Here is a 12,793-nt window from a genome sequence, read left to right on the forward strand (position 1 = left end):
AAAATTATCCGGAACTTTGAACATCCCATGGAGCACCATTAAATCCATTATAAAAAAATGGAAATAATATGGCACCACAACAAACCTGCCAAGAGAGTGCCGCCCACCAAAACTCACGGACCAGGCAAGAAGGGCATTAATCAGAGAGGCAACAAAGAGACCAAAGGTAACCCTGATGGAACTGCAAAGCTCCACAGCAGAGATTGAAGTATCTGTCCATAGGTCCACATGAAGCCGTACACTCCACAGACCTGGGCTTTATGGAAGAGTGGCGAGAAAAATAACATTGCTTAAAGAAAAAAATAAGCAAACACGTTTGGTGTTCACCAAAAGGCATAAGGGAGACTAACCAAACATATGGAAGAAGGTACTCTGGTCAGATGAGACTAAAATGGAGCTTTTTGACCATCAAGGAAACCTCTATGTCTGGCACAAACCCAACACCTCTCATAACCCAGAGAACACCATCCCCACAGTGAAGCAGGGTGATGGCAGCATGTTTTTCATCGGCAGGGCCTGGGAAACTGGTCAGAATTGAAGGAATGATGGATGGTGCTAAATAAAGGGAAATTCTTGAGGGAAACCTGTTTCAGTTTTCAGAGATTTGAGACTGGGACAGAGGTTCACCTTCCAGCAGATTAACGACCCTAAGCATACTGCTAAAGCAACACTCAAGTGGTTTAAGGGGAAACATTTAAATGTCTTGGAAGGGCCTCAAGATTTCTGTACACCAGCGGAACTCATCCAACTTGAAGGAGCTGGAGCAGTTTTGCCTTGAAGAATGGGCAAAAATTCCAGTGGCTAGATGTGCCAAGCTTATAGAGGCATACCCCAAGAGACTTGCAGCTGTAATTGCTGTGAAAGATGTCTCTACAAAGTATTGACTTTGGGGGGGGGGTGAATCGTTATGCACGCTTAAGTTTTCTGTTTATTTGTCTTATTTCTTCTAAAAAATAGTTTGCATCTTCAAAGCGGTAGGTATGTTGTGTAAATCAAATGATACAAACCCCCAAAAATCTATTTTAATTCCAGGTTGTAAGGCAAAAGAATAGGAAAAATGCCAAGGGGGTGAAATACTTTCGCAAGCCACTGTATATTCCTCCATAATTCACACCATGTCCTCCTGATGAAATGACTACCATGCTGATTGAGAACTGCCTCCTCCTTCCTCCATCCAACAGTTTGACAAGCAGGTTTATTCTATTAAAAGGAACTATAAGCTTGCAAGTTTTTCTTCATTTCATTTAATGGAGCGCCTACACCAGCATTACACAGTCAACGATTGATATGGTGGTGACGCAGTAGCATGCACTTAGAACAACTTTTGATTGTTTACTTTTGAAAATGTTGCTTTTCTCATGTGGGAGTTATGTTGAAAAATTAAATGATGGTAGTTTGATAATTGACACGCATAAAGATGATTACAGTGAGGACAATTATAATTAATGTATGTATTGATCAACTATAATCTTAACAACATCGTCAGCGTTCGTAACACTCCTCAGCAGGAGGTCTCATTATGGCATCTGGTGATATAATCATTTTAATATAATCAAATATTTATAATAATTACACAATCACATCTTTCAGAGATCTTGCCAATCACTCTTGTCAATCACTCTTGAAAGGAAGTTAAAAGTCGATTAACGACTTTGAAGTGTGCCCTTGTGAAGTTCTGATGTAAACATTGTACTGAGGAACATGCTAAGTGCTAAGATAATGATGTCTACAGGGACTTAAGAATGTATAGTTATAGGGGGAAAAAATATGTGTGTATCTGAGTACAAATGTTCTGCTCCTGGTCAAACTTCCCTGAAGGAGCCATGGGACTGGACTAGGGTTGCAACATTCTGGTAGTGTCACGCCCTGACCTTAGAGATCCTTATTATTCTCTATGTTTGGTTAGGTCAGGGTGTGACTCAGGTGGGAAAGTCTATGTTTTCTATTTCTTTGTTTTGGCCGAGGGTGGTTGCCAATCAGAGGCAGCTGTCTATTGTTATCTCTGATTGGGGATCATATATAAGTTGTCATTTTCCGTTTGGGTTTTTGTGGGATCTTGATTTCTGTTTTGTGTCTGTACCTGACAGAACTGTGCGCTTTCGTTTTCACTTCGGTTATTTTGTTTGAGTGTTTTTGAAAATAAAAATCATGAACACTTTCCACGCTGCGCTTTGGTCCACTCCTTTTGACGAGAGCCGTAAACAGGTAGCTTTCCCAAAATTCCCAGAATTTTCTCCTGGTTGGAGGATTCTGGTTTTCCTGCTTATTCCCTCCTGATTTTGTGAATATTTCTACTGGGATTTCTGGAAAACCTGTGGCTTTTGGGAAAGTTACTCCAATTTTTGCAACCCTAGACTGAACTTTCATCTCCCTTGGGCCAGTGCTGAGTATTTCTACCGTTTCAGCAAGATACAGTAAATTATACAGTCTGGTCCAAACAATCCACAACCCATTTAGGCTCTATTCTATCGCTGAGAGATGGATGATGGTGCTGAAGACATTTCCTATACTTTTTTAAAATAAAGGAGGAGGGGATAAGCTTTTGTCAGAGAGTTTGTTTTCTGCCTAATATGGTTATTATAAGAATTCATACCTTTAGACTTATAAATGTATTACTATTATCCTAATTGTAGTCTTCTAGAGTTTTACTAAAATAATTCATGAGTCAGGTCTTCATAGAAGGCCATTTTGTCCAATAACTGGACTGGTTTCTCGTTAATACTTTCATAGTAATAAGTGTACACAATGCCATACAGGTCTATCTGCTGCATTCTGTCCTGTAAGGCTGCATTTCGGGTGGAACAGAAACCTTCAGTCAAATATCAGGAAGTCCGTGATTAGCCTTTTCATGACTTGTAGCTTGATATTAGTAAGTGTGTCAGGGTCTGATATAAGAATGATGGGAAAGTTTAGAATAGTTCAACAGAAGTGAAACAATATCAGCAGTTAAGGTAGAGCATCTACGCAGGCCAACTCAATGATTATGTAGCCTTTAAAGAACAGAGTGTAGGTACCCTTGACCTCCTGACCCATCTTCAATATACGTATAAAGGTGCACATATTATACATATTTACTTTTTTTCCTCTGTGAAGGATACTTGTCTTGCATTGGAAATTCACATTTCACTGAGAAATCCTGTATCTCAAACCCACAGATGGGCCTAGTAGCTCGATTACCACAGCTAAAAGTAAACTGATATAAACCCTGGCCTACACAAACATAGGATATTTTAATCAAATGTGCTGCATATCCAACAGCTGTAAAATATTTGTCATTTCTAATAGAGAAACATTTTATAACTGTGTATAATGCCACATTCCATGTATTGGAATTATGTTGCTAAAACATGTCTGTCCGTAAAATAGGCTATTTCAGCCTGCATTCTTCATGTCCAATATATAATTCATCCTGTGTACAGCTTTGTGATTTATGGATACATTAAATTGTGTGGACTGTACATGGCAAGGCAGTCAATCTTTGGGCTGTGGCAGACAAAATTAAACATGAAAGGCAGAATGAAACTCACAAAATCGTCTCATGGAAGGTTGATAAATAGAGGAATGGAATCGCCATGTGCTGGTTCAAAGTTGACTTTTCTTCCTTGACAGTCTACATATCATCTTTATTTTCCAATAGCTTGGAGGTAGAGACAAAAACTGTGTTTTTGTTTCAAATGGTTAATTTAATCAATCATTGATTGGCACCAACTCTGTGATCAAAGATAATCTAGCAGCTGCTGACCTGTTAGTGTGGCGTCTATTACATTTCACAACAGGACTGCAGCACATGCTGTGTGTGAGAGAGAGAGAGAGAGAGAGAGAGAGAGAGAGAGAGAGAGAGAGAGAGAGAGAGAGAGAGAGAGAGAGAGAGAGAGAGAGAGAGAGAGAGAGAGAGAGAGAGAGACAGACAGAGAGAGAGAGAGTGAGAGAGAGAGAGAGAGAGAGAGAGAGAGAGAGAGAGAGAGAGAGAGAGAGAGAGAGAGAGAGAGAGAGAGAGAGAGAGAGAGAGAGAGAGAGTGGTACAGCAATTGTTTAATGCTGAATCAGTACTTAGAAAGAGGCTGAATATTCAGAGGAAATTACTGTGCTTGTCAGTGCATGTGTCTGACAGTCTCAAATCATGGAAAGGAAGGAGAGATCAAAATAAATGCCAAGCGAATTATGCATAGAGCTCTGCCTTCCAATGGAACCTGAATAGAATGTCTGGGCATGTACTTTATCCAGATCAACCATTTAGGACCATTCCTAATGAACTTTGTGTTTACGGAAAATATATAGTTAACTAAGATACATATAAATTAGGCTAGTCCAGAAAACCAAGAAAGTTGCATTTACCATGTAAAATGAGAGGTATGAGGGCGTCAGTGTTGGGAGGAGCTGTGGCTCCTAACCATCTCTCTCCGAGCTGCTCCGGGAGATGCATTCTTTATTCAGGGAAGGGTAGGCCCAGTAGGGTAGGAGGGACCTGAGTGACGATGAGAGAGCGAGATAAGAGACAGATGTAGAGAGAGAGAGCAGAGAGAGAGAGAGAGAGAGAGAGAGAGAGAGAGAGAGAGGGGTGAGCGGTGCACACACATCACTATCAACTGAATTTATATTAGCAAAATACCTCTGGTATTCCAAGCATGGAAGGCAAGTTTTTATCGTCCCCAAAACAATCTGAACGCAAGCCGTCATGATTAGGGGATCAGCCAGATTCCTTGAAAAGTGCTTGTTCGCTGTTTCGGGGGACTCCAACGGAATAACTCGGTCCTGTCTCTCCTGCCTCAAATCCTGCTCTCCCGCTCTAATGCCTTGCCCAAGGTTTTGAGGAGCGCTGAGGTGAGTCGTAGGTTGTTGAGCTGCCTGACGAGGAATAGGAGAAAATTGCGGACAGATCAGAAAACTGTTTCCCGAACTCAGGCAGCATGCTGTCCGGTATAGCTACGGATGGCAGGGCGCTCGGAACCGATTCGCACAAACAATGACGCTGGGTCAAGGCAAAGCGATAAAGAAAAAAGTTTAACATGATTAAGGGGCAATAAACGGATACGGACAAAGCCTCATCTAAGGTAGGCTACAGTAGTGCAAATGTTTTATAGCACCACAAAGGCAATGTGTTCTTCACAGCAGTTGGGTTTCTATAATGCCGAGCTGAATTAACAACTATAGTTTACCACAAGGTATTTCAATCGTTTTTTGTGGAGTTGTCGTTTCATAGGCTATATGATAAGATTGAACTGGATTTGGTTCATACATTATGGAGGTATTACAATTCAAGCGCTATGGTATTATTTTTATTCAAAGCACGCAGTTTCCTAATATATTATAATTTCTTTGCAATCTACTGCCATCTATAAACAAAATGTGGTCAACTTGTCAATTGACAATAGTTTAAAAAAATATTTGTTTATAGATGGTAGAATTTATTAATCCGTTAATTAGGTTTTTCATCACGTCAAAGATCAATGTGCTACAAAGCGCACGGCTTTTTTCTTTCAGAGAAAAGCGAAGCCTCCGTTTGCACTTGAAATTTCAATGCTCGGTTACGGCTCTCAATGTCTCTTTGTAATAATTAATTCAGATGAACACCACTCACTGAGCTGCCTTTGAAGTATACCTGATCCGCCTTTTATCGTCTTTTAAATAGCCTATCGGTTTTAAACTTTTAATTGCGTTATTGTCATTTAATCCAATCCTAATCGGATTGAACCTGGCCGCGATATCACTTAATTCATCTGGCGAGAACTGTGCTCCCTCAGCCGAAAAACGTTATTCTATCTGTTCACACAGATACATTGGCAGTTACCCCACAATTTGCCCTCGGAATTAATTGGTCCGAGTGCACATTTCTCTCTCTGTGCAATACATTTTGTATTTGAATACATGGAAGTGCCAATTTTATTGTGTGTGTATTGGACGTGTTCTTCAGCCTTACTTATAAAGGTTTATTTTTTCCTCCACAATTCCTTCCAATGTCCAATGTCGTTATTTATGCAGCTATAATCATTTTAGGTACTGTTGTTGTGGCAGGAAATGTATTTTCATGTGGTTAGTGCTTATTTCCCCTGAAGCTTATTTGATTACATTTAGCCCTTTTCAATTTCGAAAAGTAGATCGCAGATGTATTTCATACTGTTTGTTCCATCTCTATAAGGTGTAGAGCCCCATCTCGTCAGTCTACAGAGCAACCAGACAATACAGATAACTTTACTCTGTCCATATGCACATTCCTCCTTGGCTATGTTACCCAATCCCATCAAACCTGTTTTGTATTAAAGGTATGGGTCTATTCAGCATTGACACAGGGTGGTGCTCCTGTTAAGTTAAATGCACTGATGGGGAGGAAACGTGTAATAGGCAACACACTTGAATGCCGAGATGCGGGGAGCTGAGGCCCTACTGTAATAATAATTTGGTGGTTGCTTATATTTGTCCTTTTTCACACATGTAAAAGTGTGCATTAATTGGAAATGTGTATTTTTTTTTCATATCCCAACTCTCCCTGAGACACCCTCAGAGAGTGGGGTCACGGCCAGGGTCTGCCATTATCAACAGAAACCTTGGAACAATTAGGGTTAAGTGCCTTGCTCAAGGGCACATCGACATATTTTCACCTTGTCAGCTTGAGGATTCGAACTACCGGCCTTTCGTTTAGGGTCCAACATTCTAACTGCTAGGTTAGCTACTGCCCCGGATGGCCTACCTGCTGTACTGTAACTGCGTGGCCTTGTGCTGAGGCCCATACTGTAACCGGGTGGCCTTGTGCTGAGGCCCATACTGTAACCGTGTGGCCTTGTGCTGAGGCCCATACTGTAACCGTGTGGCCTTGTGCTGAGGCCCGTACTGTAACCGGGTGGCCTTGTGCTGAGGCCCATACTGTAACCGGGTGGCCTTGTGCTGAGGCCCATACTGTAACCGTGTGGCCTTGTGCTGAGGCCCATACTGTAACCGTGTGGCCTTGTGCTGAGGCCCGTACTGTAACCGGGTGGCCTTGTGCTGAGGCCCATACTGTAACCGTGTGGCCTTGTGCTGAGGCCCATACTGTAACCGGGTGGCCTTGTGCTGAGGCCCATACTGTAACCGGGTGGCCTTGTGCTGAGGCCCATACTGTAACCGGGTGGCCTTGTGCTGAGGCCCATACTGTAACCGTGTGGCCTTGTGCTGAGGCCCATACTGTAACCAGGTGGCCTTGTGCTGAGGCCCATACTGTAACCGTGTGGCCTTGTGCTGAGGCCCATACTGTAACCGGGCGGCCTTGTGCTGAAGCCCATACTGTAACCGGTTGGCCTTGTGCTGAGGCCCATACTGTAACCGGGCGGCCTTGTGCTGAAGCCCATACTGTAACCGGTTGGCCTTGTGCTGAAGCCCATACTGTAACCGGGTGGCCTTGTGCTGAAGCCCATACTGTAACCGGGTGGCCTTGTGCTTAAGCCCATACAGTAACCGGTTGGCCTTGTGCTGAAGCCCATACTGTAACCGGGTGGCCTTGTGCTGAAGCCCATATTGTAACCGGGTGGCCTTGTGCTGAAGCCCATATTGTAACCGGGTGGCCTTGTGCTGAAGCCCATATTGTAACTGGGTGGCCTTGTGCCCACTCTAAACCTCTAAACCATGTTAAGAAATGGTCCAGTATCGATCATTTATCGCAAGTGGAGGAGCTAAATTCTTTTCCAATCCCATTTCATTTGACAGGCTGTGTTTGTCACTCTGGGGTTGGTATAAAATCCCCCCCCCCCACACACACACACACACACACACACACACACACACACACACACACACACACACACACACACACACACACACACACACACACACACACACACACACACACACACACACACACACACACACACACACACGCAGTCCCCTTATATTTCATTTTGCAGTGCCATATTTCATGTCCGTGTGCTGGAGATGGTTCGTGGTTTGTAATATGTAAGGGGAACCTTTAGAGGAGAAACAGCACCAATCTCTGTTTACTGTAAGCACATGTTTACCAGCTCTGACTTCAAAACACTGTCTGCTCTAACAAAGACAAAGAAGAAGCGAAGACTGTTTTCACACAAGAGCTGCCTGATACGTCTGTATGTTTTCCTTTCATGTCTCTGCTATGTCTCATTTATGTTTCATACGGTTCAAAATCATTGCAATGTGTTTATTAGCATGTTATTTAGCACTGAGGCATTGACTTGTTGCTGTGGAAATCTCAGAATGTGCATGATGTCCTGGCATATACTACTATATTCTCTCCTCTCTCTTTGACTGAGAGGAAGGAATGAAAGCCCCCTTTATGTCTGCTAAAACCGGATGTTCTAGAACTCTCCGCATTTTTTATCAGATGGTTTGAAATTTCGAAAGAAGTAGCCAGTGCATACATTTCAAAGAAGTGTGAAAGTGTGAGACTGAGTGGATCTGTGTGTTGGTTAAGTATGTGCCTGAGAGAGAGATGCTATCTGGCCATAAACAGAGTGTGACTCTATGGATCTACAAGTATGCTTGTTTTTTGTCAACCTGTGTGTGCGTGTGAATTGTGATAGAGCTCTTTTTTTCTCACAGAGAGAAACAGACCACCCCTGCCCTAAATACCGCCACTAATCTCACCTTTCCTTTGTCTTGTGGAACAGGTCTCTGGATCCAAATGTCACCCCCCCTGGACGCTGCCCCAGGCGGGGACCAGCAGTGTGTGACGGTGACGGGTGGGTGGCGAGGAGAGGAGAGGAGGAGGCCACAAACACATCAGCTTTCTGCTGCGATTCTGCACTAAATTGGCCCAGGCTGTGTCCTGTCCTGTGAGGACGAGCAGAGAGTGCTCTGGTCTGATATCTCAGCATGAATGGAGTCAGAGTCAACTTCACTTAGAGGACCTACTCTTCCTAATGAGACCGCTGTCTCTCTTAAAGTTGATAATTAATTACAGGGGGATTAAGCCTAACCCTACGGCTTCTTGTTCTACTGCCCCGTGAAGAAGAGGTGAACTCAGCATTATCAAACTCTTTTAGTGGACTGTTTTTTTTGTCGACTCTTTTGGTGGATTTACTTCAATACTTTCAATACTTTTCCCTTTTTTTCCTTTTTTTGTTGGTGCGTCGCTTTTTAATTTCTCCAACCCAAGGACAATCCCCTCCTGATTTTACACTATGGAGTTTCAGGCTGGGCTGTGGAATAAAGATTGGGGTTCATTTCTGCGTTTCTGGTTGACAGTCATCCTGAGCCTCAATGTGCACTTTAGCTGCCCTGCCACCTCGTGCCCAGAAGAGTGCCGCTGCGACAAAACCTTTGTTTACTGCAACGAGCGGAGCCTGACGTCTGTGCCTCTGGGGGTGACAGAGGGCTACAAGATCCTCTACCTCCACAACAACCAGATCAACAATGCAGGGTTCCCATGGGAACTACACAACGTGGCGTCCGTGGAGACAGTGTATCTCTACGGCAACCAGTTGGACGAGTTCCCCATCAACCTGCCTAAGAACATCCGGGTGCTCCACCTGCAAGAGAACAACATCCAGACCATCTCCAGGGCTGCCTTAGCCCAACTGCCCCGCTTAGAGGAGCTCCACCTGGACGATAACTCCATCTCTACGGTTGGTGTGGAGGATGGGGCGTTCCGGGATGCTGTCAGCCTCAAGCTGCTCTTCCTCACCAAGAACCACCTGAGCAGTGTCCCCATTGGTCTCCCAGAGGACCTCACAGAGCTGCGATTAGACGAGAACCGTATCGCGGTCATTGCTGAGGAGGCGTTCCAGAACGTGACGCGGCTACAGCGCCTCCTGTTGGATGGCAACTTGTTGACAGACGAGGGCGTGGCCCCGGGGACGTTCCAGGAGCTGTCCAACCTCCGGGAGCTGGCGCTGGCCCGTAACTCTCTGACGTTCCCCCCGCCCCTCCTCCCGACGCAGTCCCTGGTCAAGCTCAGCCTGCAGGATAATCAGATGGACCAAATCCCAGTGACAGCCTTCTCCGGCCTCCAGAGGCTCGAGAGACTGGATATCTCCAATAACCAGCTGCAGACGCTGACACAGGGGGTCTTTGACGGCCTCATCAGCCTCAGACAGCTCACTGTTCGGAACAACCCGTGGCGCTGCGATTGCACCGTCAAATGGGTGGTGGTGTGGCTCAAGTCGCTGCCAGGCTCTATCAACGTGCGCGGTTCAATGTGCCAAAGCCCAGCGAGGGTGCGCGGCATGGCAATCAGGGAACTCACCCTGGATTCTATCCAGTGCCCAGCTGGGACGGACCTCCAGCCTGACCTCTGGCCTACCCTGCGCTCCACGCCCCCGCATCCCCAACTCCCCACCACCACCACCCTCATTACCTCCTCCATGACCAGCTCTATTCCCACCTTCACAACCTCCTCCTACCCCACATCACCCTCCCCTCCCCCTGCCATGCCTCCCCACCCTGCTGGCCCACTGCCCCCCTATGAGGACCCCTTACGGATATCCTTCCACGTGGTCAATGCCTCCTGCATCGAGGTAAGCTGGGCTTCCTACTTCACCGTCACAGCCTACAAGGTGACCTGGGTCAAGATGGGCCAGAGCCTGATGAGCGATGTCAGCCGCGAAAGGACGGTGAGTGGGGACAGGCGGAAGCTTAGCTTGACCAACCTGGAGCCCAGGTCGGTGTACCGGGTCTGTGTTTATGTGCTGGACACCCTCAACTCCTACCGCCCAGGGGAGGATACAATATGCTCAGACGCCAGAACCAAGTCGACCTCATCCAGCTCCAACAACAACAAGGCCACAGGGTCGGAGGAAGCTCAACAGGACACCAACTCCACTCTCCTTTTGGCCGGGGTGATAGGCGGGGCAGTCCTTGTCGTCCTGGTAATGCTGCTGAGCCTGTTTTGTTGGCACATGCACAAGAAGAGCCGCTCTGAATCGTCCAAGTGGAAATACAACCGTGGCAGGAGAAAAGACGACTACTGCGAGGCGGGGACCAAAAAGGATAACTCTATACTGGAAATGACTGAGACCAGCTTTCAGATAGTTTCCCTGAACAATGAGCAACTTTTGAAAGGTGATTACAGGATTCAGCCCATCTATACACCCAATGGAGGCATCGGCTTCAGAGACTGCCACCTCAGTAACAATAGCTTAGCCTACTGCAAGAGCAGCAACGTTCCCAGCACCGAGTTCTGCCACACGTGATGCTTCTAACAGGATGCTCCCACACCAGTTGTTTGAGAAAAAAATATACTGTACCATAGATATTTCCAAGTTCTGTCTGCCATGTAATTTATACTGTGGACAGTAATGTGGAATTCTATCAGCTATCTTTTTTACTCTTAGTTAGAAGGAATACAAATGGTTTTCTAATCAGTGGGATTAAATTACAGTAAGTGTTTTTTGCTTAACTTCGGGATCGGTGTCCCTTCTACGGGACGGTTGAGCTAACGTAGGCTAATGCGATTAGCATGAGGTTGTAAGTAACAAGACATTTTCCCAGGACATAGACATATCTGATATTGTCAGAAAGCTTAAATTCTTGTTAATCTAACTGTACTGTCCAATTTGCAGTAGCTATTACAGTGAAAGAATACCATGCTATTGTTTGAGGAGAGTGCACAATTTTGAACATGAAAAGTTATTAATAAACAAATTAGGCACATTTGGGCAGTCTTGATACAACATTTTGAACAAAAATGCAATGGGTCATTGGATCAGTCTGAAACGTTGCACATACACTGCTTCAATCTAATAGCCAAAATCTAAATTGCACCTGGGCTGGAATAATACATTATGTCCTTTCTCTTGCATTTCAAAGATGATGGTACAAACAAATACAAAAGAACGTTTTTTTTCTTTGTATCATCTTTTACCACATCTATTGTGTTATATTCTCCTACATTCCTTTCACATTTCCACAAACATCAAAGTGTTTCCTTTCAAATGGTACCAAGCATATGCATATCTTTGCATCAGGGCCTGAGCTACAGGCAGTTAGATTTGGGTATGTCATTTTAGGTGAAAATTAAAAAGAAAATATTTGTCAGATCCTTAATTTGAAGTACTGTATATAGGAATTTGTACCATTACGACACACTGGGTTGGTTCTGACAAACGCTGCCCTGTCTGTCTCAGGTTTTGGGTTGTTGGGTGCTATGAGGGAAGGGATTCTTTGCTAACCACGGGAGCTAAATGATGGTCTTTGTGCAGAGCCACCCCCTCAGAAACATTAGTTACGATAACACAGTGGTCAGGGACATAGTAACACTGCTGATTAGACTGCAGTGGAGAATAGGCACTGCTGGTGTTTTTTTTAAAGAATCAAAGTGCACTTTCTAATGTAACAGAGAGAGTAAGCAGCCATCCAGGAAATTAGCTTTTTGTGGAAATCCCATCAAAGAGGAAGCGCACACTTTTCAACACCCCCTATTGCCCTCACAAGAAAAAGTGAACATGTATGAATGTGGTAGGCAGTGAGAATGCCTTCACAGGACTAAGTGAACACATCTGAATGTGGTAGGGAGGGATAATGCCTTCACGGGACTAAGTGAACACGTCTGAATGTGGTAGGGAGGGATAATGCCTTCACAGGACTAAGTGAACACATCTGAATGTGGTAGGGAGGGATAATCCCTTCACGGGACTAAGTGAACACGTCTGAATGTGGTAGGGAGGGATAATGCCTTCACAGGACTAAGTGAACACATCTGAATGTGGTAGGCAGGGAGAATGCCTTCACAGGACTAAGTGAACACATCTGAATGTACATCTGAATGTGGTAGGCAGGGGGAATGCCTTCACAGGACTAAGTGAACACATCTGAATGTGGTAGGGAGGGATAATGCCTTCACAGGACTAAGTGA

At 44.8% G+C, this 12,793-nt stretch overlaps 1 protein-coding gene and 1 long non-coding RNA gene across 3 annotated transcripts; one reads left to right on the forward strand and one right to left on the reverse strand.

Annotated features, from left to right (window-relative positions):
• Positions 1 to 3,662: 3,662 nt before the first annotated feature.
• On the reverse strand, positions 3,663 to 4,950 carry LOC123995335. Its single transcript, XR_006831811.1, has 3 exons — positions 4,610 to 4,950; positions 4,336 to 4,465; positions 3,663 to 3,790 (listed from the first exon to the last, which is right to left on the reverse strand). It is a non-coding gene; the product is annotated as an uncharacterized LOC123995335 (long non-coding RNA).
• LOC123995334 (leucine-rich repeat transmembrane protein FLRT2-like) lies at positions 4,444 to 11,458 on the forward strand. 2 transcript variants are annotated; one of them, XM_046298878.1, is made up of 2 exons: positions 4,444 to 5,051; positions 8,610 to 11,458. In XM_046298878.1, the coding sequence occupies exon 2, from the start codon at positions 9,123 to 9,125 to the stop codon at positions 11,130 to 11,132; it is 2,010 nt and encodes a 669-aa protein (XP_046154834.1). In that variant the 5' UTR covers positions 4,444 to 5,051; positions 8,610 to 9,122; the 3' UTR covers positions 11,133 to 11,458. The 2 variants fall into 2 exon arrangements, with proteins under 2 accessions (XP_046154834.1, XP_046154835.1); XM_046298879.1 differs by having other exon boundaries at positions 4,444 to 4,821.
• The last annotated feature ends 1,335 nt before the right edge of the window (positions 11,459 to 12,793 follow it).

Source organism: Oncorhynchus gorbuscha, linkage group LG14, assembly GCF_021184085.1.
Source record: "Oncorhynchus gorbuscha isolate QuinsamMale2020 ecotype Even-year linkage group LG14, OgorEven_v1.0, whole genome shotgun sequence".
Taxonomy (NCBI): domain Eukaryota; kingdom Metazoa; phylum Chordata; class Actinopteri; order Salmoniformes; family Salmonidae; genus Oncorhynchus; species Oncorhynchus gorbuscha.